The 25,268-nt window shown below is 36.3% G+C and overlaps 1 protein-coding gene across 1 annotated transcript in view; it reads left to right on the plus strand.

The window, feature by feature from the left end:
• LOC150095190 (uncharacterized) overlaps positions 1-25,026 on the plus strand; it is a 353,683-nt gene extending 328,657 nt beyond the window's left edge. Inside the window, exons 11-12 of the mRNA XM_090410551.1 lie at positions 4,818-4,930; positions 24,552-25,026. Coding sequence (XP_090266677.1) covers positions 4,818-4,930; positions 24,552-24,606 — 168 coding nt within the window. The 3' untranslated portion in view covers positions 24,607-25,026. The remainder of the gene's footprint in view (positions 1-4,817; positions 4,931-24,551) is intronic.
• Positions 25,027-25,268: the final 242 nt, after the last annotated feature.

The following is a 25,268-nucleotide window of genomic DNA, read 5'->3' on the forward strand; positions in this document are numbered from 1 at the left end:
GTGGAATCCATATTGGTGGTCACTGATTAATTGACATTTTTCTGGATTTTGGAGTGGTTTGACTGTTGATAATGTTGTCCATTACTTTGGGCAGCACTGTTCTGAGAGCAATGGACTAATATCTTGATGGTAGACATTTATCTCCTTTTTTTTCAAATTGTCTGCATATGAGTTTTCTTCCATTCTTGTGAGGTAGATTCCAGTAGTGTGTAATTTGGTGTGGAGATGATAATGGACAACTGTTAATTCTGGAGCACATCTCTTAAGCATAATTGTGGGATACTATCAGGATCAGAAGAGCTCGTAGACAGGCTTATACGTTGGTTATGCATTATATCAGCAGACCTTCAGCCCAACGGCCAAGAACACCTACTTAGCCCGCTAGAGGGCACCATCAGGACTTTTAGGAGAACAGTAGCTTCATCTCTTCATTCCCAGTTACTGTGTTTGTAGTGCCTTCGTGCACGTGCTTTTTTTGTAAGTTCCTTTAGATGATGGCAATGTGACATTGCCGAAATATCGGAAAATATTTATTAAAGTTTAATTTAATTTATATCCTTAACTACGTTGTTCTATTCCTTAAGTGTTTTAATAAATCAGAAGAGCTATTTGTTATCAAGATTGTTCAAGATGTCATTCTGGTGAAAGGCTCCCAAGAGCATGGCTGCCATTTGTACAAGTTTTCTATTTATCTCTTTCAAAATCAGACAGCTTTGTTAATGATTGTTTTGCAGTTGTTGTAGATTATGAACGAAGCAGGAGATTTTATCTCAAGTCTCACGATATATTGTATTTATCACCTTGGACTGCCTTGGCACACTTCCTGAAAAACCACGGTTTTGGATATTCAGTAGGAATTCTGAACTGAGTGGGGAATGAATGCTTTTATTTCTGGTGAGTGGAAACAGTAGCCTGACCATGGAAAGTAAGAATAAGAGTCTCAGAGAGCTTACCATTTGGCATTGTTGTGCAAAAGAATTCAGTCATTTGCAACCTTGTGGTTGCAAATGACTGAATATAGCCCATTCCAGTGGAGATGAAAAGATGGTATCAAAGTGAGTCAAGAGGGTTGTCAGATATTCTAGTTGGTAAGTAAACAGTTTGCCTTAGGTCATTGCTTACAACAAATACCTTGTTTCCTCTTCCAAGGTTGGTCATCGGAATTAGAAAAAGGAGCTGTACTTGGCAACATTAAAGTCACCAAGTTGATTCTACTGGTAGGATAGTTGTATTGCAGGAAATCAAGTTTTAAGAATGAGAACCTCACAGATCACACTGATTTTCAGAATTGGGAAAGAACAGAAGAGATATTGATGAATGATACTTGGTAGGACTAGGATATTTTAAGATTTAATTGGCATCTCTGGCAAGGAAAATCAGGCTGCACAAAATCAATGCAAAAAAAAAAATAATAAATTGATGTAGATCACTCAGTTTAAATTTCAAATGAAATTTAAACTGAGTGATCTGCATCAATTTATTTTTTTATAGTGATCTGCATCAATGTTGGTGAAGTGGATTTTTTTTTTTTTTTTTTTTTTTTTTTTTTTTTTGGCAAGGAGTTTGAATTTGAAAAAAATGGGGGAAGGGGGATTTTTAAGGTGTTTTATATATATACTAGAGGGGGGCTACGGCGCCCAACCGCCCATGTTCTGGACTGGTAGGCCGGTTCTCCTTGAATTCTGATGACTCGAATTTTGAAGACTCGAAAGGGGGGGGGGTTCTGGCACCTATGGTGCCCAACCCCCCTCGAGTTCCGGACTGGTAGGCCGGTTCTACTTGAATTCTGATGATTCAAATTTTAAAGACTTGACACTCGGGGTAGCCCCTGAGTTTCAAAACATGATATAAAAAGGTTTATCATATTATATATATATAGGTAGATATTTATTAACTCCAGCATCATTATCTGTTTGTTTACTGAGGTTTAATGTCTCAAAGATTCTACTTGAATTCTGATGATTCAAATTTTAAAGACTTGACACTCGGGGTAGCCCCTGAGTTTCAAAACATGATATAAAAAGGTTTATCATATTATATATATATAGGTAGATATATATTAACTCCAGCATCATTATCTGTTTGTTTACTGAGGTTTAATGTCTCAAAGATGAAAAGAAAAAGGCTGGGTGATGCAGTTTGGAAAAGACACTCTTAGTTTATTACCCATACTGAGGACATCCAGTCTCCACACCATGTGTTAGCTTAATGTTATGTAAATCATGCTTTAATTAATATAATCACCATCTTATGAAAGTTATATATGAAATATGAAAATATATGAAAAGAAAATAGTGCAAAATGACTGCTTCATGTTTTCACAAACATGAAACCTTCAAGCAACTGAAGTTGCTTTGTGATTTGTTCTTGAAAAAAAAAAAAAAAAAAAAAAAAATCCCAGTACCAGACCAGTAGTTTCTCACGTCCTAAACATTCTGATTTTTTTTTTAATTCACAAAATTTTTAACATTTTTCTTTCTGAATACTTAACAGAATTATCAATTATTGAAACTGATATTTCAGTCATTGCTTTGTTTGTTTGCATGGAGAGATTGGCTTGCTGTTAGTTATAAATGCACATGCATTTATATTATCATAAGTTAAGAATACCAAGAAATTATATTATTGGTTTCATCCTTTATCCAAGTGTAAGCAAACAAAGTCTGCACGTGAAGTAACTTCATGTACTGGGCTACTTGTATATAGAGACTAATGACTTCACATCAACTGCCTTAGTATTCCATAATGCAAGGCACATATCCTTACAGACATGTATACTGCTGTGCATTATGGGAAGGACCACTACCCAGACCATTTTCGACCTTTATTGAGAGGTATGTTTAAGTGCAGGGGGATACCTCTCCAAAAACTGTGAATGATCTACAAGATCACTCTAAATCTTACTGAGTGACCTAAAGTATCACTATTAAACTCATTACTCCTGACCTGAATCACTCCAGAGCAGGAAGCTCAGCAGTGGTTCCATCCAGTGAGAGACAAAAACCTGCCACTAAGTACAGCCTCGCTGCTCCCTTGGAAGTAAGCAAATCCAATGTCAAGCATTAATAAATGTCATCAGTGGGAGCCAGACCCAAAAGAGATACTAAGGTTGAAGTAATGCAGAAGGAATATATTTCCCATATACAAGTAGTCAAAAAGTGTGACACCTTATTACTAAAATACTCTGGATTAGAGGTAGTTGTTGAAAAAAGTTTTTTCACTTGGTTAAGTTAAAGATGTCAAGAAATTATATTCTTGGTTTCATCCTTTATCCATGTGTAAGCAAACAAACATAGCCCAGTCGTGAAGAGACTTCACATGCAAACTTTGTTTGCTTTGTAAATGAAAGTTTTTATTCACTTGGTTAGACTATAAGTTACAGATGCCAAGAAATTATATTCCTGGTTTCGTGTAAGAAAACAAGTTGGTGTGGGAAGTAACCTCACGACTGGGCTACTTGTATATAGAGGACACTAAGGCAATCGATGTGGAGTCATTAGCATCTATATACAAGTAGCCCAGTTGTGAGATTACTTCGCAAACCAACTTTGTTTTCTTACACTTGGATAAAGGATGAAACCAATAATATAATTTCTTGGCATCTTTAACTTATAGTATAACCAAGTGAAAAAAAAAATTATTTACATTATCAGTATTAAAGGAATGATATGTTTGAAATCAAACCCCTTCTTCTGTATTTTTTATAATAGTAATTTAATAATAGAAGTAAAATTTGAATTTAAACAGGAAAGTTTAAATTTGAAAAGGAAAGTCACTAGTGGAGTGCCTCAGGGGTCTCTTTTAGGGCCATTACTATTTAACTTGTATATTAATGATATTGGCGAAGATTTGGATGGAGATATTCAGTTGTTTGCAGATGATGCAAAGTTGGGACAAACCATAAAGAGTAATGAAGATGTTGTGGCCTTGCAAGAAGACTTGAATAAATTGAGTGATTGGGCAAGCAAATGGGGATGTGAGTTCAATGTTGCAAAATGTAAGGTTTTAAAATTTGGAAAACAAAGATGGGATGGAGAATTTATGCTTGGTGAGAATATATTGTTGGAGGTAGAGGAAATAAGAGATCTGGGGGTAATAGTGGATAAGGATCTAAAATTTAGGGGACATATCGCCAAAAATTGTGAAGACAAACACAAAGACTTCTGGGAATGATGTGGAGGACACTGACGTGTAGAAGTAGGGAGATTCTTGTTCCATTGTATAACGCTTTGATTAGGCCACACATGGACTATTGTGCCCAGATTTGGTCACCGGGTTTTCAGAAGGATGAAGAGATGTTGGAAAGGGTCCAAAGGCGACTGACTAAGGTAGTTTCTGACCTCTGGAATGTTGAGTATGAGGAAAGATTGAGAAGATGTAATTTGCAGAGTCTGGTGGAGAGAAGGAAGAGGGGAGATATGATAGAGACCTACAAGTTGGTAAGGGGTTGTTATAAGATCAATGGTGGAGAAGTTCTACAGAGAATAGTGGGAGATCAGGGGTGAACCAGAGGTCATCCCTGGAAACTGTATAAAGAAAGTGCGAGTAGGGGAGTGAGAAGCAGGTTTTTTTTGTGCAGAGTTGTGAATGATTGGAATGCCTTGCCTGAGAGTGTGGTGTCTGCAAGGAGTTTGAGTGTGTTTAAGACACAGTATGATGAGATGTGATAAAAGGACCTTCCAGATGAGTCTTTGACTCCATGAGGTCTTGGGTAATAATAATAATAATATAGTTATATGTAACATCTAATGAAATGAACCCCCCCCCGATGTTTTTTTTTTATTATTTATTTATTTATTTAATAAAAATATTTGTAGTGGCCAGCTGTTCTGTTTGCTGGAGAAGCTACTGATCAGGAATATTTCTCTTCAGTTCATGGTGCCCTACGTTCGGGTTGGAGAGAAGCTGACAGGCTAATTTCATTCTTTCAGTAAGTACCACATCCTTGTTCTTTGAACATGAGTTTCATTTTATGTATCTGAAAATGTCAGCATTTTCAAAACTCTTGGAGTTGGATTTGCATTCCATTAAGTAATTTTAATTAAATTACAGCTTTTAAGTTGCTATAATGATTTCAGAAGTAATATTTCTTTTGGTAGGGGGAGGTCATATAACTATTTCTTTTGTAAACAGGGAAAACTTACTGCCATGGAAATGGGGGGGGGGGACTGATGGTGAGTGAGATGGAGTTAAATAAACTTGATGTTAATAAAGTGGTTACAAAGTTTTCAGTGACAAGATATATATATATCACTGAGGGAAAGTTCTAATGAGTTAACAACATCCAAGATTCTTACAAAAAAAAAATCCCAAAGGATTGCAAAGAGGGCAAAATTGTTCCACTTCACAAAGGAAGTGATAATACTAGGAATGAATTAGTCTCTCTGTGTTTCTCTCTCTCTGTCTGTCGTTAAGGTGAGAGATTAGTGAGAAGTTTGGATAGAATCATTCTGATCTCTTTCCAGTGAAAAAATTAAAATAAGCATTGGATATTGTATTGTTTGGGATGGCATGAGGACATTCACAGAGATCATTAGTGCAAGATTTTCAGGAGAAGTAAAAATTTGAAGATTGGCTTTTCTTGCAGGTAATGATGCAATCGAATCATCAAAGTGAAAGTAGAGTTGTACAAACATTACAACCAATGGTAACTTTGACAGGAGTCCAGAAATGACTATGACTACCATTTGGACACTTGTATTGTGATTTTGATCCCTTCAAGATCATTGGATGTTGATTTGGAGTAAAATTCCAGGAATGTACTCACTGAAATTATCTTTAATAGCATTAAAAAAAAAAAAAAAATCTGCATAGTTCACTATCAGTTGTCCGTGCATTAGAGTTTCCATGTAGGTGAACACACACCTACATGGAAACTCTTTGTAGTTGAGAGAAAACTTGTCTATATTATATTATGCCATAGTGACGATTTCTTAAGGAAGGCATTCACTTCGTCTGCCATGATTCCACATGATACAACGGGCAGTGTTTGTAGAAAATCATCAGCAAAAAAAAACAGTTATTCCACCCATTCTTCAATCATCTGATCTGATATCCCTCTGTCGATTGCTTCAACAGACGTTTTATGGGACATTGTACATTCATCCCAAACAATCAAAGAAACCTTTTGTAATAATTTTGACAAATTACTTCGTTTTGATATATTTTGCACATAAGTGTATCATTAGTCACATTTTGTAAGTGGTACTTTGAAAGTAGAATGAGCAGTTTGATCACCTTGCAATAGAGTAGCTGCTATACCTGAGGATGCCATAGCCAGGTTGATTTTACCTTGTCTTCTCAACTTAGCTAATAACAAATGTAGTAAAAATGTTTTTTCAGTACCAAATGATGCAACCAAGAAAAACAATTTCAAACAGATTTTCACAGCTTGTTAAAACATTGTGAAAAACTTCACCTTGATCTGAAGTTAGTGATTGTTTGTGCTGACTTAATAAATCCTGAAGTTCATTGAAATTGTGTGAGGTTTCCCAGATTAAATCTGTATCTAGAGGCAAAGGATTTTTTTAGTATTGGAAGACCAAAATCTTTAACACTGTCATTTATTGACTTAAGAATTGATTCAAGTCTCAGTAATGCCCTCATTATATGTTGTTTCATTAAACTGAGCCTGAGAATGAGTAGAATGTTCTTGGTGTAAGATATCTTCTGAAAAATGATTTTGTAAATTGACCATAGTGATAGAGAGTTAGTCATGTTGCAGTGAACCAACATGATGGTGAGTTTGAAATTATTGCATTGCTAAGACAGTTGGACCAGCGAGAATCATCTTCTCTCAAATTCAAAGCCTTACATGCATCCCATTATGTTGGATGTATTACACCATTTACTATCCTTAGATTGATTTTGGTCCTTTCACATGCATCAAGAGCATTCGTAAATAAAAGCATTCAGCATTATTAGGACATACACTATGAACATGACCTACAGCATCGCTCTTTTTCACACCAGAATAACCGTCCATATTGGCACCCCCCCCCCTTCCTCTTCGTTGAAATTTGTTTTGATGCCATAGGTCAGTGTTTGGGCAAAATTATCTTCGATGCATAGCTTAAAAAAATACTGTTAATGTTGTGTCCCTTGGTGACTCCACTATGCTGAGTGCATTACTTTCTGTGAAGTATACTCTTTGACTATTTTCGAGATGTACTGTGAGATGAACTACGGTTGGATGGTGTTCATGCATATCAAAATATAAGATCCACCAAATGGCTTCAGAAGTAATGATATATCATTTGGTTTGGTATAGATCTACTTTGCTACTTTCATTTTGCAAAAAATTTGTAGATTGGTCTGAGCCCTTGTTGATATACTTGCATATATATTTGATGGCTTTCACAGAACTGCAAATTTCAACATTTGTGTGTGCATTAAAGATTCACGACAAAACCAGATTATAAGGCACTATATGGCAATTATCAGTTTCAAAAGTTTCTTGGCTATTATGTATGGTAGCATTTCATCCACCATCTGATGGAGCACATTGATGATATCATGATAAACGATCTTGGAGATCTGTTCATGTGCCTTCCTGGCTTCATTGCATGGTGAGTTTAGATGAACAGGTCCACATGGAGTGCACCATATGTTTTGTTATGATATCGCTTGCATACATATTTGATGGATTTCACAGAACTGCAAATTTTAACATTTGTGTGTGCATTAAAGGTTCACGACAAAACCAGATTATAAGGCACTATATGGCAATTATCAGTTTCAAAAGTTTCTTGGCTATTATGTATGGTAGCATTTCAGCCACCATCTGATGGAGCACATCGACGATATCGTGATTAATGATCTTGGAGATCTGTTCGTGTACCTTCCTGGCTTCATGCATGGTGAGTTTAGATGAACAGGTCCACATGAAGTGCACCATATGTTTTGTTATGGTATCAGACAGTTCTTTGTCACACTGAGGAGAAGGTATCTCGATGCTCATAATGAAATCGATTTTGTAACTTTTGATTTTATCTTCGAGCCAAATCAGTATGTAAGCATGTGACAATCCCCTTTTTTTGCCATACTACTGTACATATAGCACCTCCATGCTCCAAAATTTTGTGCTTTGTGATGAGATTCATCAGCTTGCCATGAAAAACTCTTGCAATGATGTCGAGCCTGTCATGAGTCTTATTACCAGTCTTATAAAATATCTGGCCAGTTACTGTTGCATGTGAAGTTAATGAAAAGGTCAGTGCCACCATATGCTCTAACATAGACTGTTACATTCTGAGTCATTTTGTGGAAATAACAGGAGCTTCCCACAAAAGAAGGAGGCAATATTTGAATTTGGCCAATGTTTGAAGCATTTTCGTCAGCATGCAATGCATCATGGAGATGTATATAATTGAGTCCTGTGTATATAAATGCAGGACTGAATTGAATTTAAATTTTCCATTCATACCATCATATGATATGCGTAAAAATTCCTTCCTGAAACGGTTTTTCTACTTTTAGGTTCTGCACTTCCTAGATTCGTTTATGGTGAATCAATGCAATATCCATCCTCTCCTCTGCAAAATAAAAGTGGATATTGGAGTGCATCATAGGCGCTATGCATCTCTCATATCTGTTTCAGTCTATCATTGTGACCATCTGAGATTATGTCTCTGCAGTTAAATTCTTGCCCAGCAGGCAGATTCAATATGGATGCATTGAATTATCATGCAAACAAATTCAATGTGCCCACATTGAATCTACCTGCGTGATATCCTGTCAGTACTTGGTTTGCATGTATGGGACAGTCTTAGTTCTTGCACATTGTTAGCATTCTCTGTAGCTGACTTAAAAGTTTGTATGTATGTGTGTGTGTGTGTGTGTGTGTGTGTGTGTGTGTTTGCTGCTGTAACATTCCTTGTAAATCAAATCAAATTTCTTAGTTCAACCCTCTGATCTGTCTACAGCGGAAAGCTGCTTGTTCATGTAGGTTTGAAACGAAATAAATTTGTAAAAATTTATGATCATTTGGTTCGACTGGCAACAAACTTCCAGCCAAATGGTACACTTAACCTTGCACCTTGAAATAGGCATGAACTCCCTTTCAGCTATTTGCTTTGCACCAAATGATGTCATTTGAAATGCAGAATTGTAAGCTCAAATAGTTTCAATAAATTGATGAGACGTGGATATGGCACTGTAATGAGTGATAATAGTGGTTCAGGAGAAGCTGTGATTTCATTTAGTTTCACCTTTCCATTCAAACAACGCATTCCAGGAGATTTGTGTCTGTATTTAAGTGCTTACAGTGCTGACATATTAGTCATAGTATACTGATCACAACTATTCGATCAGTGGAATGGCTTATATTACAATTGTAAGAGAAAGCTGACCATTTCTTATTATTTTAAGAAACTTCAATAATTTCACTCTGTTTAGTATCATGCACTTTGCCACAGGAGTTGAATGACATAGAACTTGCTCTTTGTCATGGCATATTGGAAAAAAAATAAAATACCTACTAATAATTATAAAAACTACTAATAAACATAATAATGGTAATAATGATTTAATAAAAACTCAATTTAATAAGTACAATATCTAAAATATTTAACAATATCTGGCCACAGGTAATAACAAAAGAACTGAATATCACAATATCTAAAAACAATTAACGATATCTGGCCACAAAATAGTGGCCAGATATTGTTAAACTGCAGTATGGGCCATGGAGGGAGGTAAAAAAAAATTAATCACCACTCCATAATCTTGGAGGTGTACATCAATGAAAATGTGATTATGTATTAGTGAAGACATCATCAAAATCAATCAATTCATTCTCGAGTTATAAGCAAACATTGAAAACAGACTTTGTTTTGTATATACATAGATTGTAACTTTATTTTTGTGTCTTTGCATAAACTTTGCATAGCTTGTACTAAATGTAATGGATATCTTGTTGTTCTTGTTTTTTCCCATTATACTCCATAATTTTTCTGTTTTTTTTTATCAAATACATTCTCGTAATTTATAAACACTAAATGCATCTCCATATGTCATCAATATGTCTTAAAGGCAGGGATGCGCCAGTAGTGTCTGGCACTTGTGTGCAAAACTGTACTTGGCGCACCTATACCCCTTCCCCCAATAAAAAATCGCTTTATAAAAATGTATCAGTGAGTAAAAATGAAATACAAAATATATTAATTATAAGTTTATTGAACAAAAAGAAGAAATTACAAAAAAAAAATGTATAAAAAACAATAAACATACAAGAAGGGTACAAAAACAACAAAAATAATTTGGAAAATAATAAAGTAAATAAATAATAAAATAAATAATAGTAACTTACAGGTATATAAAATAGGAACATATTAAACATTATTCGGTAAAGAAATAGTTAAATAAATGTTTAAACAGAAAGAATAATCACTTAGTGAATTAAACTTTTCTAGTTTTCATTAATGAAAATTCTCGAATAATATCATGTATATCAAGTTGATCCAAAATATCTGACTCTACTAATATAATGGCAGGATTTGAAAGTCTGTCTTGTACCATTGTGGAGCGCAAGAAGTTTTTAATAATTTTATATTTAGAAAAGGACTGTTCCGCAGATGCTACAGATACCGTTAATGACAAAAAGAATCCATTTGAATAAATATACTGAATTATCTGATATATATCATTTTTAAAATTAGAAATAAGTGGTTGACAGTGTAAAATTTCTTTGCATAAATCGTCTGCGTCAATATCTGAATGATTCTTATGTGTTAATTTTTGTCGTAACTTTTTACAAGATAATAAATATTCTAATATTCTTTATTAGAATAGTACTTAACAAATACAAAAACCGAAATGAATTCATATCTGAATGATTCTTATGTGTTAATTTTTGTCGTAACTTTTTACAAGATAATAAATATTCTAATATTCTTTATTAGAATAGTACTTAACAAATACAAAAACCGAAATGTTCTTTTAATAAAGTAAATCTTTCCTGCAAAGATTGTAATGTTTGATCTATTATGCAGAGAAAAAAAATTATTTTAAATGAAATTTTAGGATCTACTATATTTTCATTTTCATGTTCGTAATCAGATTGTGTTGTCTTTTTACGTTGCCTTAGCAGTCTACTACTACAAAATACAAATTCTGCGTCAAATTTTGATGCAGTTAATTTTGAGCTTTTTACAATTTCTTTGAAAATTTCATCAGACCTATAATCATTTACAAATTTATTTAGATCATTCAATGCATCTAAAGCAAGTTGGAGATTCATAGATGAAGACTGCAGTATTTTGCTGACAAAATTCACTTTATTTAAAATATCATACCAAATCTTTGGCGCCTTTACTATCCTGGCACCTGTGTGCATCGCACATTGCACATATGGCCGCCGTGCCCTTACTTACCCCTCCATGTGGGGCACCTGTTCGTGGTGGAGGGGACCTCCCAGTGATGGTACTGGGAGGTCCCCTCCAGTACCATCACTGGGAGTTTTTTCTCTTTTTCTCTGCTTTTCTTCCCGTATTCTTTGCTCTACTTCTCTTGAATCTTTTTCACTATTCTTTTTCTAGACCACCATCACTGGGATCCAACGCCCTGCCACCGTGTTTGCCGTGCGGTGCGACCCGTGGACATCCGGAAAGGAGGATCCTGGTAGTCTTGCACTACTTTGGGCCCTGCTTCGGCAAGATGGGTGGTCCTGGATGGCCCAGAAAGGATCGATCGGCTAGCGGGCTTGCCTGCAAGGGTCAACGGTGTTGCAGTAAGTCTCTCACCCCATGGTCCAGAGTCGGGATCCTAGATCTGCTACAGTGCCGGTATAGCATCCAGGGTAGCCCTGGCGTTCCACTCCTGAGCGCAGTCTTTGCTTGCAAGGTAGTGGATGTCCATGTGTGGCTCCATGGTGGGTGGGGAGCTCTGGCACCAAATTAAAAATTCCTTAAATATGAATTCTTCATCCTCAAATGTTTCAGCAATCCTAACAAAGTCCCAACCAAGTACTGATAATATAGACACAGCATATGGAAACAGAAGTAAGAAACAAAAGATATCGAATACTAACATAAATGTACCAACCTTTTTAATCATTCATGCAACAGGTGAAAACCAATTGGGAAAATGTCACCCTTCTTTATCCAAAAAGGTTTAGAAGGACTGGCAAGACCTCCCAAAACTGTCAAGAATGCGTTCTGGTGATATCCTCATGGAAACATTGTGCAGACAACATTCCGAGAAACTACTGAGAGCAACGACAATGGGTGGAATACAAATTGCAGTAACACCTCACAGAACACTCAATTCCAGTAGAGGAGTGATATCAGAATGGGATCTCCTTGAGGTTCCTGATGAGGAGATATGTTCAGAGCTTAAAGATCAAGGAGTGACGGGTATGAGGCGCATCCTGATACGCAGGGATGGTCGCCTGGTCTCAACAAAGAACATCATCCTTACTTTTGATACACCTAGGCCTCCGACATCTGTAAAAGCAGGGTATCTCAGCTGTCCTGTTAGAATGTACATTCCTAACCTGCTGAGATGCTTTAAATGTCAAAGATATGGACATGCCCAAACTGCCTGTTGTGGTTCTACTACCTGTGCCCGATGTGGTAGCAAAGAACATGAAAATAAATCTTGCTGTGAAAAAAAAGCTAAATGTGTCAACTGTCAGGGAGATCATCCAGCATACTCTCGTGCATGTCAGAAATGGAAAGATGAAAAAGAGATAAAAAAATTAAAACAGAACAAAACATAACATATCAGGATGCAAAAAGAAAGCTAGCCACCATTACACCTGTTCTACGATCCTCTTATGCTGAAAAAGTAACAACTGAAAATGTGCCAACAGCAACTCAAACATGTATGTCTATTCCACCATTTGATAATTTCACCATATCTGAACTTTACGATCGCAAGTGCTTCTCTGTTGAGCGCATTAATCACAAGATCTATGGCCTTACTTCAGAGACAACTTCAAAAATGGTCCCATTCAATGAAAACTCATCTGTCAAAAAAATTATGGTGGAGGCTTCACTCAAAGATAAACCTCTAGATACTCGCACAGAAAAAATGGATACCTCGATACCCACTAAAAGCAAACTCAGCATACCAACTGACCTTAACACATTTGATGTTTTGAACATTCTACCAGAGGAAGAGATGGACACTGGCCGTCCATACTTCCCTAAAACAGTGGATAAATATAAATCTGACAAAGGTAAGCCCTCAACCTCTTGAAAACCAGACAAGTCAATAAAATCAAAACAATAGGAAAATTTTTCCAATGGAACTGTCGTGGGATCCGCCAGAATATTGACGATATCAGGATGTTGCAGAAACACAAACCTTTCTGTTTCTGGCTACAGGAAACTTACTTAAGACCCAATGAGGACCGTACCTTTATGAATTTCACTGTTGTACGTAAGGATAGAACTGGAGATGGTCCTGCCCATGGAGGAGTAGCTATCCTAGTGGGCAGTCATACTCCTTTCCATCAGGTCCAACTTAATACTTCTCTGGAAGCGGTAGTTATTCGCTTCTCTTTGGGATTCCTTATTACAGTATGTTCAATTTATTTACCACCAAATGCCGAGTTAAATGGAATTGATCTTGATAACCTTATCTCGCAACTGCCTGAACCTATACTTTTGATGGGTGACTTTAACTGTCACAATACTCTATGGGGTAGTGCCAACACTAATAGACGAGGTCGAAGTATTGAAAAAATTCTTGATAATAATAACCTTTCCCTTCTAAATAATAAGCTCAATACTTTCTACCATATGTGCCTACCCGCTCATATTCTGCAATTGATCTTACAATCTGTTCCCCTTCCATTCTTCCACTGCTCATGTGGGATGTTGAAGAGAACATATATGGAAGTGATCCCTTTTCTGTTCTTTGTACAATGTCTTCACAGGAACCATGTTCACCCACATTGGATACCTATATGGAAAATGGACCAGGCTGATTGGAACACTTTCTCTCATCTTGCAAAATTTAATGCTGATGCCATCAGTCATACACCTATCAATGAAGCTGTAAAATATATACCAGAATGCATTGTCCAGGCAGCAACAACCTCCATCCCAAAAACATCATCTTGATTTCCAGTCTATCCCAAGCGTTGGTGGAACCCAGAATGTCAGGCAGCCAAAAAAGATCAAAACAGAGCATGGAGCATATTTCGTAGATACCCCACCACATCAAATTTAATAACTTTCAAGGGTGCTCGAGCCAAAGCATGTTTTATAAGACATCATAGTCAAAAACAATCATGGATCCAATTTACATCAATTAATCAAATGACCAGTCCAAAAATTGGATGGGATAAAATCCGGAAAATGAAAAGCAGATATAGTACACATTGTTTGTCCACCTTAGACATTAATGGAAGTGTTCTTGCTGATCCCAAAGCTATTGCATATACTTTGGGAGAAATGTTTGCTAAAATCTCAGCAACAGCTTCATATTCTCCAGAATTTTTAATACTGAAAGAGCAGCAAGAGAAACAAAGCCTTATTTTTTCTACCAACATTCTTCAGCCATATAATCAGCCATTTGTCAAGGAGGAACTAAAAAGAGCTCTCCTACAATCTCACCCTAGTGCAGTAGGACCTAATGAAATCCATTATGAAATGATAAAACATCTACCATCACCTTCTATGGATCTTCTTCTCTTATTATACAATAGAATACTTGCAGAAGAAGAGTTTCCAAATTCTTGGCATAAGTCAATTGTCATTGCTATCCCAAAACCAGGAAAAGATCCAACACAAGCAAATAATTATCAACCCATTGCTCTGACCAGCTGTCTTTGTTAGATACTAGAGAAAATGGTTAATGCTAGACTTCTCTGGTATTTAGAAAGCAACAGTCTTCTTTCCAATACACAATGTGGTTTCTGTAGGCATCGATCAACTTTAGACCATTTAGTTCGGTTAGAAACTTGTATAAGAGATGCATTTCTGAAGCGAGAACATCTTATCTCATTTTTTTTTGACATGGAAAAAGCTTATGACACAACACCTCTATAACCTAGGTCTCAAAGAACACCTCCCTATATTTATTAAAAACTTTCTGTCCAGGCGAACTTTCCAAGTCAGAGTGGGAAGTATGCTATCTCGACCATATCTTCAAGAACAAGGTGTTCCCCAAGGCTCTGTCTTAAGTGTAACCCTTTTTGCTATTAAAATCAACTCAATCATTGAACAGCTTCCTCCCACTGTAGACAATGCTCTATGTGTTGATGACTTCACAATATACTGTCACTCGCGTAACATGAGGGTAACTGAAAGACAACTTCAGCAAGCAATTGATCATGTCTCTCTGTGGGCTCTTAATAATGGATTTAGGTTTTCAACAGAAAAAAGTGTACACTTCTGTCGAAAATGCACTCATCACCCAGATCCTGAACTAAGAATGGGACCTACTGTTATTCCAGTAACTACAGAAACCAAATTCTTGGGACTCATTTTTGACAGAAAACTCACATTTCTAGCACATATTCATCAACTAAGAGAAAAGTGCAAAAGAACTTTGAACCTCCTTCGCACTCTATCCTCTACTGGGTGGGGTGCTGATCGAGCTTTATTGCTCCATCTTTATCGTGCACTTATATGTTCATCGCTGGATTATGGGTCTCAAGTCTATGATTCGGCAAGACAGAGTAACCTACGATGGTTGGATTCCATCCATCATCAGGATATATGGATAGCTACTGGTGCCTTTCACACCTCACCCACTCCAGGTCTCTATGTAGAAGCAAATGAACTGGCTAATGTTGTAACCTTTAGTATGGCACAGTATGGCCTTTGTAGTTTTTGTGCCAAATAAACTATAAACCAACCAACCAGCCCTTGCTTAAGGGAATGTTAATAAGAGTCTTACAACAGCACAGGTTCCAAGGGCATGGAAAAAAGATAAAATTGTTCCATTGATGATAAGGCTGTGATAACAGCAGAAAAGGAGATCACGTTTTACTAACTTACTAATGTACTATAACAAGATGATAAATGTCTTGGACAAGGTAGGTGAATATACAGTGGTAAACTTGGATTTTGCCAAAGCTTTTGACAGACTGTCACATGACAAGCTGTTAAATAAATTGAAACAGATCGGATTGGATAACAGATTTTTGATTTGGATTAGTAACTGGCTGTTGGATTGGTATCAGAAAACTGTATATGGGGATGCAGTATCCTGAAAAAGGAAGGTCACTAGTGGTGTGCCACAGGGATTGGTTTTGAGAGCATTGTTGTTCAATTTGTATATTAATGATAATGGGGTAAGTTTGACTGGTGATGTGCAGCTGTTTGCAGATGATGCAAAACTGGGGAGAGCAATGCACAGTCAAGCAGATGTTATGGCCTTACACGAGGACTTGAACAGATTGCGTGAATGAGCCGGAAAGTGGAACTCTAAGTTCAATGTTGCAAAGTGTAAAGCTTTGAAATTTGGTGAGCAATCATGGAATGCAAAGTATACACTTGATGAGGAAACTTTAAAGGAGGTAGAGGAGATGAGAGTTCTGGGAGTGGTGGTGGACAAGGACCTGAAACTCAGGGGCTGCATTGTACAAGTTGTGAAGATGTCACATCAGATAATGGCAATTATGTGTATGACCCAGACATACAGAAATAAAGAGGTTATGATGCCATTGTAGGGTAAGGCCTTAATCAAGCCTTGTATGGATGATATGATTGTGCATGGATTTGGTCACCGGGTTTTTATGGTGATGAATGTTAGAAAGGGTCCAGAATATATTCATAAAGATGATCAGTGGTCTTTTTAATGTGGGGTATGAGGACACATTGAAAGAATATGAATTGCAAAGCCTTATGAATAGGAGGAAGAGGGGATATATGATTGAAACATATAAGTTAGTCAGGGACTGTTATCAGGTTAAGATGGAAGAGATTTTTCATGGAATAGGAGAGATTGTAGAACAAGAGACCATTCATGGCAACTGTATAAAGAGGATGTGAAGAGAAGGTTTTTTGCATGGAGAGTGGTTGGTGAGTTAAATGCATTTCCTGAGTGTGTTGTGAATATAGACACATTGAATTCGTTTAAGGCATGGGTGGATAAGCATTGTGTGCAATAGTGTGTACCTTCCACAATGAGTATGACTGCATGGAGGTCGGTCAGATGTTAATATTGTTATTATTAAAATCTTGTCTTTTTTCAATAATTTGTTTTAAACCATAGATATAACATATATACATGATCTTCCATGTCTGTTTCTCAAGTATTTTGTTCTTTTGAGAGTAAATTGTTTGAAATATTTCTGTCTTTTATTCAGAAGTTTACTGCATGTCTTATAACCTGCATATAATAAACTTATTCCTCTGTAATTTCCACAGTTATCTCTATATCCTTTCTTAAATACAGATACAAACTTAGCTTTTGACTAGTTTGTTGGAACTTCACATTTCCTTTAACAGCTATTCATTAATTTTAAGAATCTTTGATATAAGTGTTTTCCACCATACTTCCAAAACTTTGTATTTCTTCCACCTAATCCAATTGATTTTCTATTTTTGATACCATTATTGCTCTTTTAGTTCTTCAAGTTATAGATCCTGTATCAGTACCGATTTCTTCTTGTTATTTTCTGTTAATGAATTTGGATCCTACCATAATTTCTTGTAATGTTCTATCCGTTATGTTGATTTGTGCTGTATATCTTTCTTCATTATTTAATTTCCTTAATATTTTGTAGAATATGTCTTGTCTACCACCTTCTATTTTATTAATAAATCTATCCCAAGAATCTTGGAAAGCTTTCTTTACTATAGCTATATTTCTTTTGTTTTTGGATATCTATGTATATAATTTTTTTTGAAAGAATGATTTGTATGCTAATTGTTTTTATTTTATTGCATTTCTATATCTTTGTTCAGATTTGAAACAAATTTGGAATGCTTTTTACCTCAGAGAGGTAACTAGGTAAAAAGTTGGAATAAAGAAGAATAAAGAACTTTATACAAAATCTGCATTACCAAACTTGGTGATGTATCAGACTTCATTTGAGAACTGAAATATGTGAAAATTTTATATTACAAGGTTTTGAATTTTCTTCCATAAAAGATATTAAAAAAAAAGTATATGTTTATTTTATGAAAGGAATGATGACTGCAATTTTCCAGTATGATGTTTTGATAAGAATGGAAACTATCCATTATGTAAACAGAAAACAGTAATAATTGCCAGTTCAGTGAATTGATCAATAATTCAAATACACATTCAACAATTCTCACAGAACTGTTTTATTTAATTTAAAAAAATTAAAATAAAATAGTCATCAAAAATATAAGTTAAAAAAAAAAATCTCAGCAGTCACACTGGTATATTGCAAGTGGAATTCTATATTCCTTGGAATATGGGGGGGGGGGGGAGACAACAGATTGCAGTGGAATTTTTTTTAGATAACATACAGTGTTATCTACAATGGTATAATTATAAAATAGAAATATCACTATATTTATATACACTTTACTTGGCATAGAAAACAACTTATTTTTTAATGTATACTATTTCTGACTTTGTTTAAAACCAACAGTAGCTGGTGCACCATTAATTGTGCACATGGATGAGAGACATGCAGGAATATCAAAGAGACGAGAACAAATGTGGAATTATAAAGCAGGTAATTATAATAGTCTTAGACGTCAACTTGCGGAAGTTTCGTGGAGGGAGAAATTGGAATGCCGGGATATCATTAGTGCTTGGGAAATTGTGAAGGAATATTTGTTAGCAGCAATGGTAAGCTGTATTCCATGAGTGAAGAAGAGGACACGATTTTGAGTAAAGTAGATGACAAACAATATTAAATAGGAACTGCCATCAAAAAAGAGGCTATGGAAGAGATATAAGGAGATAGGTTAAAAGAAGATGCATGAAGAATATAAGACATGGGCCAGGAGAGTGACTAGTATGGTAAGGAAGGCGAAACTGGAATATGAGAAAAGATTGACCCTTAGATCCAAGGAAAATCCTAGGGAATTTTTTAGCTATGTTGCCAGTAGGAGGAGAAATGACTGGAAGATGTGCAGGAGGAGAGTGTGTGTTCCACATACTGAGTACTCTGGATGTTAGTAAAGCTGTGGTGGATCGCCAAATGAATATTATCTTCCGAGATTGCGCTACCGACATCCCACTAGAACACGACCCCACAAAAACACAAGTTAAAAAATTAAAAATCTTACTTAAAAAAGTATCTTCATGGCATCCCCGACATCACGAAAAAACTTAAACCTTTCCGCTCCCGTCCACCCCGAATTTACGGCTTACCAAAAATCCACAAACCCAATTCCCCACTCAGACCTATAGTGCATGCCACCAATGCACCTTGCTACAGACTGTCTAAACAGCTGGCCAACTCTCTGACCCCCCCCCCCCTCACTGGAAGGTCCACTTCCTATATAAAAAACTCGACCCACTTTAAAGCCCTCATAGAAAATTTAACCTTGAATAAAGCAGACATTGGTAAGCTTTGATATCTCCTCTTTGTTTACTAATATTCCCTTAATTGACACCTTATCTCTCTTACAAAAAGTTTTCCCTTCTGACATCTTAGATCTCTTTTCCTTTGCCATTAACTCTGGGTATTTTTCTTGGAAGAACAAAATCTACAAGCAGATTGAGGGAACTGCCATGGGTTCTCCCCTCCCCCCCCCCTTGCTAATTTCTATATGGAAGATTTTGAAAAACGAGCCATAGATTCAGCCCCACTCAAACCTTCTATCTGGCTAAGATATGTAGATGATGTGTTCTCTATTTGGCCTCATGGCCCAGACACATTAGACTCCTTCCTCAGTCATCTCAATAGCCTACATCCAAGAATCCAGTTTACTATGGAAAAGGAAAAGAACAATTGTTTACCCTTCCTAGACACCTTAGTCACACGCCTGCCTAATGATACACTTGCCTTCACTGTATACAGAAAACCCACACACACAGGCAGATACATTCACAAACTCTCACACCACCACCCCTCTCAACAATATGGCATTATTAAAACTCTTACCAAGAGAGCCCACAATCTTTGTTCCAGTGGAACCGCCCTCACTACTGAGCTTAACTACATACACAACACTTTCCTCTCCAATGGCTACAGTGATCACAGTATCAAAAAAATAATTAGTTCCTCTCCCATTCCCGGTCCTTCTCATCAACAAGAATTTAAAAATGCCATCACCATACCCTACATCCGTGGCACATCCGAAAAAATACCCAAGATTCTAAAAAAGTACAACCTACACACAGCATATAAGCCCCAACGAAAACTTGCTACCCTTATCCGTTCTACAAAAGATCAGCTCCCTCCTCTCTCTCTGCCTGGAGTTTACAAAGTACCCTGTTCCTGTAAGCTGGCATACTTTGGACAGACAGGCAGATCAGCATCCATCCGCCTAGAGGAACACAAGTCTTACATCTGTAAACACAACTATGGTCATTCAGGCTTCGCTGACCATGTCTTGGACACCACCCACAGAGTATCATGGAAGAAAACCACCATGCTCCATCACAGCAAATTCAAGAATGAGAGACTATTCTTAGAAGCAGCAGCAGCTCTTAGAAATCAACTAAATCTTAAGAAATACGGTTGCATTAAGCTTCCGAAAATTTGGGAAACACTCATCACCAGAGATCCTACTTTATATTCCAGGCCACCTACAACCGCCCTTAGAGGGCGCTCCACCTAGATAGGCCTATAGTGTCACCCACGTGGTTGGGCTTAGTATTGTATGATATTTGTGTTATGTTACATTAGTTATTTTCGTAATCCCCGTAGATGTCCTAGTGACTAGGACGAAATATAGGAAGTATTAAATTCTTTTTAATCCTTTCTGAGTGTTGTAAAAAATCCATTAAACCTCCAACATTATGTGGTGGATGGTATTTCACCACGAGTTTTGAGAGAATGTGCTAAGGAACTGACAGGGCCTTTGACCTGGCTTTTCAATGAAAGTCTGGCTGTGGGAAAGGTGCCCATGGAATGGAAGGAAGGTAAGATAGTGCCATTGCATAAGGGCAGTAGCAGACTGGAGGTGTCTAATTATAGGTCAGTTTGTGTGTCATCGGTGGTTAGTAAGATTTTGGAGAAAGTAGTGAGGGACCGTATACAGCATTGGGCAGATGAGGGTAATGTTATCTGTGAGAGTCAACATGGATTTGTGAAGGGGCGCTCTTGTTTCAGCAATATGCTAGCCTTTTATAATAAAGTTACAAGAGCATTAGATGAGGGAAAGGCATATACTGCCATTTTCTTAGACTTAGCAAAGGCATTTGACAGGGTGCCACATGATAAACTGATATTTAAGTTGTAGCACATGGGTCTGGATGTCAGATTGGTCAACTGGATTCAGGATTGGCCGTCCGATAGGTATCAGAGTTGTGTATGGTGGAGCAATATCAAAGAGGCAGAAGGTTACAAGTAGGGTTCCACAGGGCTCAGTACTGGGACCTATATTGTTTAACCTTTATATCAATGACATTATCCGTGGATTGCAAGGGGATATTCAGTTGTTTGCGGGTGATGCGAAGCTGGGAAGGGTTATTAGTATAATAGTGCAGATGTGGTAGCCCTGCAAATCGATTTGAATAAGCTAGATAGATGGGCAAATGAATGTGGGTGTCAGTTTAATGCAGCAAAATGTAAGGTATTGAGGTTTGGGACACATTGATGGGATGCTGCATACTCTATGAGAAGAGTTAAACTAGAGGAAGTAGGGGAGACAAGAGATCTGGGGTTGATGATTGATAGAAACCTGAAATTTAGGGGACATATTGCTGCAATAATGAGAAGGACACTGACCTGCAGAGATAAAATGGTTATCATTCCGTTGTAGAAGACTCTGATCAGACCACACTTAGACTGTTGTTCTCAGATCTGGTCCCCAGGATTTGAATCGGATAAATTAATGGAAATGTACAAAGGCGGATAACAAAGATTGTGTCAGGACTGTACAATGTTAGTTATGATCGGCTGAGGGAGTGTGGACTGCAAAGTCTGGTGGATAGAAGAAGGAGAGGTGATATGATTGAGACTTTTAAACTGTTGAGAGGTGGTTACAGCGTTGACACTGGGGAGTTCTTTTGCTTGGTTGAACAGCAGGAAGAAGTCATGACAAGGGGCCATCCCTGGAATTTACGAAAGGAAACTGTGAGAAATGCATTGCCTAATGGAGTGGTGAGAGCGAGAACGGTCAATGCGTTTAAGGAGTGGTATGATAGACTTTGTGTTTCCCAGGAGGGACTTACCTCGATGAGTCTTGATAGATTTGTGTTTCTTAGAAAGGATCTCCCACAATTAGTTTTTTGACTGTATGGAGGCCTGAATAATAATACTAATACTAATTAGAAAAGATTCTTTTTTAAATTTTAAATTCATTTTGAAAAATAACATGACTCTTTTTGGCTGTTTTTGCAAATGTTATACGGTATATAAACTTGATAAACTTGAAATAAGGAAACATTGGTTTGGAGATTTTCTATGCTGTGAAGACACTCATAAATGTTACGTATAAATGAAAATTCTACCAAAAACACTTGAAACTGGTGTGCAATATATATTTAAGAATAAAAATATGCCCACCCGATGTGAGACATTACAGGATCAAGTGATTATGGAAAATTTGCCCCTTGTATGTGGAAATTTTGATAACAGTAGTTTTTCTATGTGCTTGTCAACATGGATCTGTTAAAATAAGGTCATGTTTTACAAACTTCCTTATGTACTATAACAAGTTGACGAATGTATTGGACAAGGGAAGTGCATATACAGTGGTATACTTAGATTTTGCAAAGGCTTTTGATAGATTGCCACATCACAAGTTGGTCACTAAACTGAAGCAGATGGTATTCGATGATAAACTAGTGAGTTGGATAGTTGAATGGATATTGAATAAATATCAGCAAGTTCTGTATCTCAAAGACAAAAGTCACTAGTGATGTGCCACAAGGGTCATTTTTGAGACCATTGTTATTTAATGTGTATATTAATGATATTGGAATAGTTTTAATTGGTGATGTACAACTGTTTGCAGATGATGCAAACCTGTGGAGAGTATTGAGGAATCAAGCAGAGGTTATGGCTTTACAGAAGGACTTGAATAGATTGTATTGGACAACGGTATGGAACTGTCAATTCAATCTTGTCAAGTGTAAGGTTTGGAAATTTGGTAGGTAGCAATGGAATGCATGCTGTACAAATGGCAGGAGAATTTTGGAAAAAATTGAGAGATAAGAGACCTTGGAGTGGAGATGGACAAGGATCTGAAATTCAGAGTTCACATTGCAAAAGTTGTGAAGACATCAGATTATGGCAATGATGTGGAGGATCTTATCTTGTCGAAATGAAGAGGTTCTGGTTCCATTGCATAAGGCCTCCATTAGGTCTCATATGGATTATTGTGTACAGATTTAGTCTCCTGGTTTTCTTGGTGATGAGGATATGCTGAAAATTGTCCAGAGAAGACTGACTAAGGTCTTAACTGGCTTTGGGATGCGAGATATGAGGACAGATTGAGGGAATACACTTTGCAAAGCCTTATGAATAGGAGGAAGAGAGGAGATATGATTGAGACATTTAAGTGGGTAAAGGGTTGTTATCAGGTTAATGTGGAAGAAAATTTTTGTAGAATGGAGGAAGGGGGTAGAACAAGGGGACATACCTGGAAGGTGTATAAGGAGGGTGTGAGCAGGGCATAAGGAGTAGGTTTTTTTACATGGAGCATGGTTGGTCAGTGGAATGCTTTGCTTGACATTGTGGTGAATGCAGATACATCGAATGAGGTTTAAAGCACAGTTTGATGGGCTTTGTGTATAACAGTGTTTTCCTCCTATGAAGAGTCTTTTAGACTCCATGGAAGTCTGGTGTTAATAATAATGATGATAATAATAAAAATAAGACTTCTACAAGATTTAGTATGTTTTCCTAGGTTCCACTGATGATGAGACCTCAGTCAAGGTTAAAACATGTCTGGGTAGTGATCCTTTCCATAATGCATAGCAATGTATGCTTCTGAAAGGAAGTGTGCTGTGCATTGCAGGAATATGGCAATATTCCTAGTCCAGTCATGAAGTTTTGTGTGCTTATGCTTTTGTTAAAGTTTTGTGTGTTTATACCCAGATTGAGGACTAAAACACGAATATCATTTCTTGACTATTATAGTTTAAATTTATTTTAAGCTTGCAAGTATCTGTTATATTCCTCATTTCACAATAAATAATCTGCACAAACATACTTGGATGCTAACTGCTCTTTCTTTGTACTATATAACATTATCATTAAAAGTAAATATTATATTCCACTTCCAAAATCTTTCAAAAATTGAAATAATTTCTTGCATATTTGATCTTGAATTATAAAGTAATCTCTTAGAGATAAAAGAGCAAAAATTTACCTTCCAATTTTCCTGAGAGAAAAAAAAATCATAATCAGACATATTTTAGTTTTGTTTTGAATTGCAGTCATGTTGTTTGTATATTTTTATATTTTTGAAAATAATGTAAAAGTTTATGAACTTATGTTGCATTTTTTTTGAAGATCAGAACTTCATATTATATATTTTTCTTTATAGAAATTCATTACAAATGGAGGAAGATGAATTATGCAAAGCACATCCAAAATTGTAGTAAACACTGCCATGACTGCATACAAATTATCACTTGAACTTTATTGTTAAAAAGTTTTTTAACATGTTTTAAAATGTTTTTTTTTACTGTATTTAGGCTTTTCTGAAATCTTCACATCAGCTCTTGATATTAGATAATAATCGAATGAAAATATCTATTTTCACTTTATTTCTTTCCTGTTTTTTGTAATATGAGAATGCTTCCATAGCATTTAGACTTCAGCTGTTTTGTTTACTTTGAAGTTTATAAATTTTGCTTTAAATGAGTACCAGCAATGTGTTCATGGTTACATTGATTATCACTCATATTCTTTTTTGTAGAAATAAGATGACAACTTAGATGATAATAATAAGCAATGTAATTGCATTACAACTTTCTGTTTTGATGAGTTGACCAATATAATTAAATTTTGTTTATTTATTCTCTCTTGATTGAGATACTTTTTATAACGTGTGTGTGTGTGTATTTGAAATATAGTTACAAGAAATTTTATCTATTAACTTATAAGTACATTTACTTATAGAAATAAGTTGACTATAAAGCCATGCTATAACCAACAGTAGCTGGTGCTCCACAATTTTGCACATGATGACATTAGAAAATATTTTGTAAAAAATATGTTCAACAGTTTCAAAGAACTCAAAAAAACAGTAAATCTTTTA

This window comes from Typopeltis vanoorti, chromosome 20 (genome assembly GCF_054136105.1).
Source record: "Typopeltis vanoorti isolate ZY-2024b chromosome 20, IOZ_Tvanoo_1.0, whole genome shotgun sequence".
Lineage (NCBI taxonomy): Eukaryota > Metazoa > Arthropoda > Arachnida > Uropygi > Thelyphonidae > Typopeltis > Typopeltis vanoorti.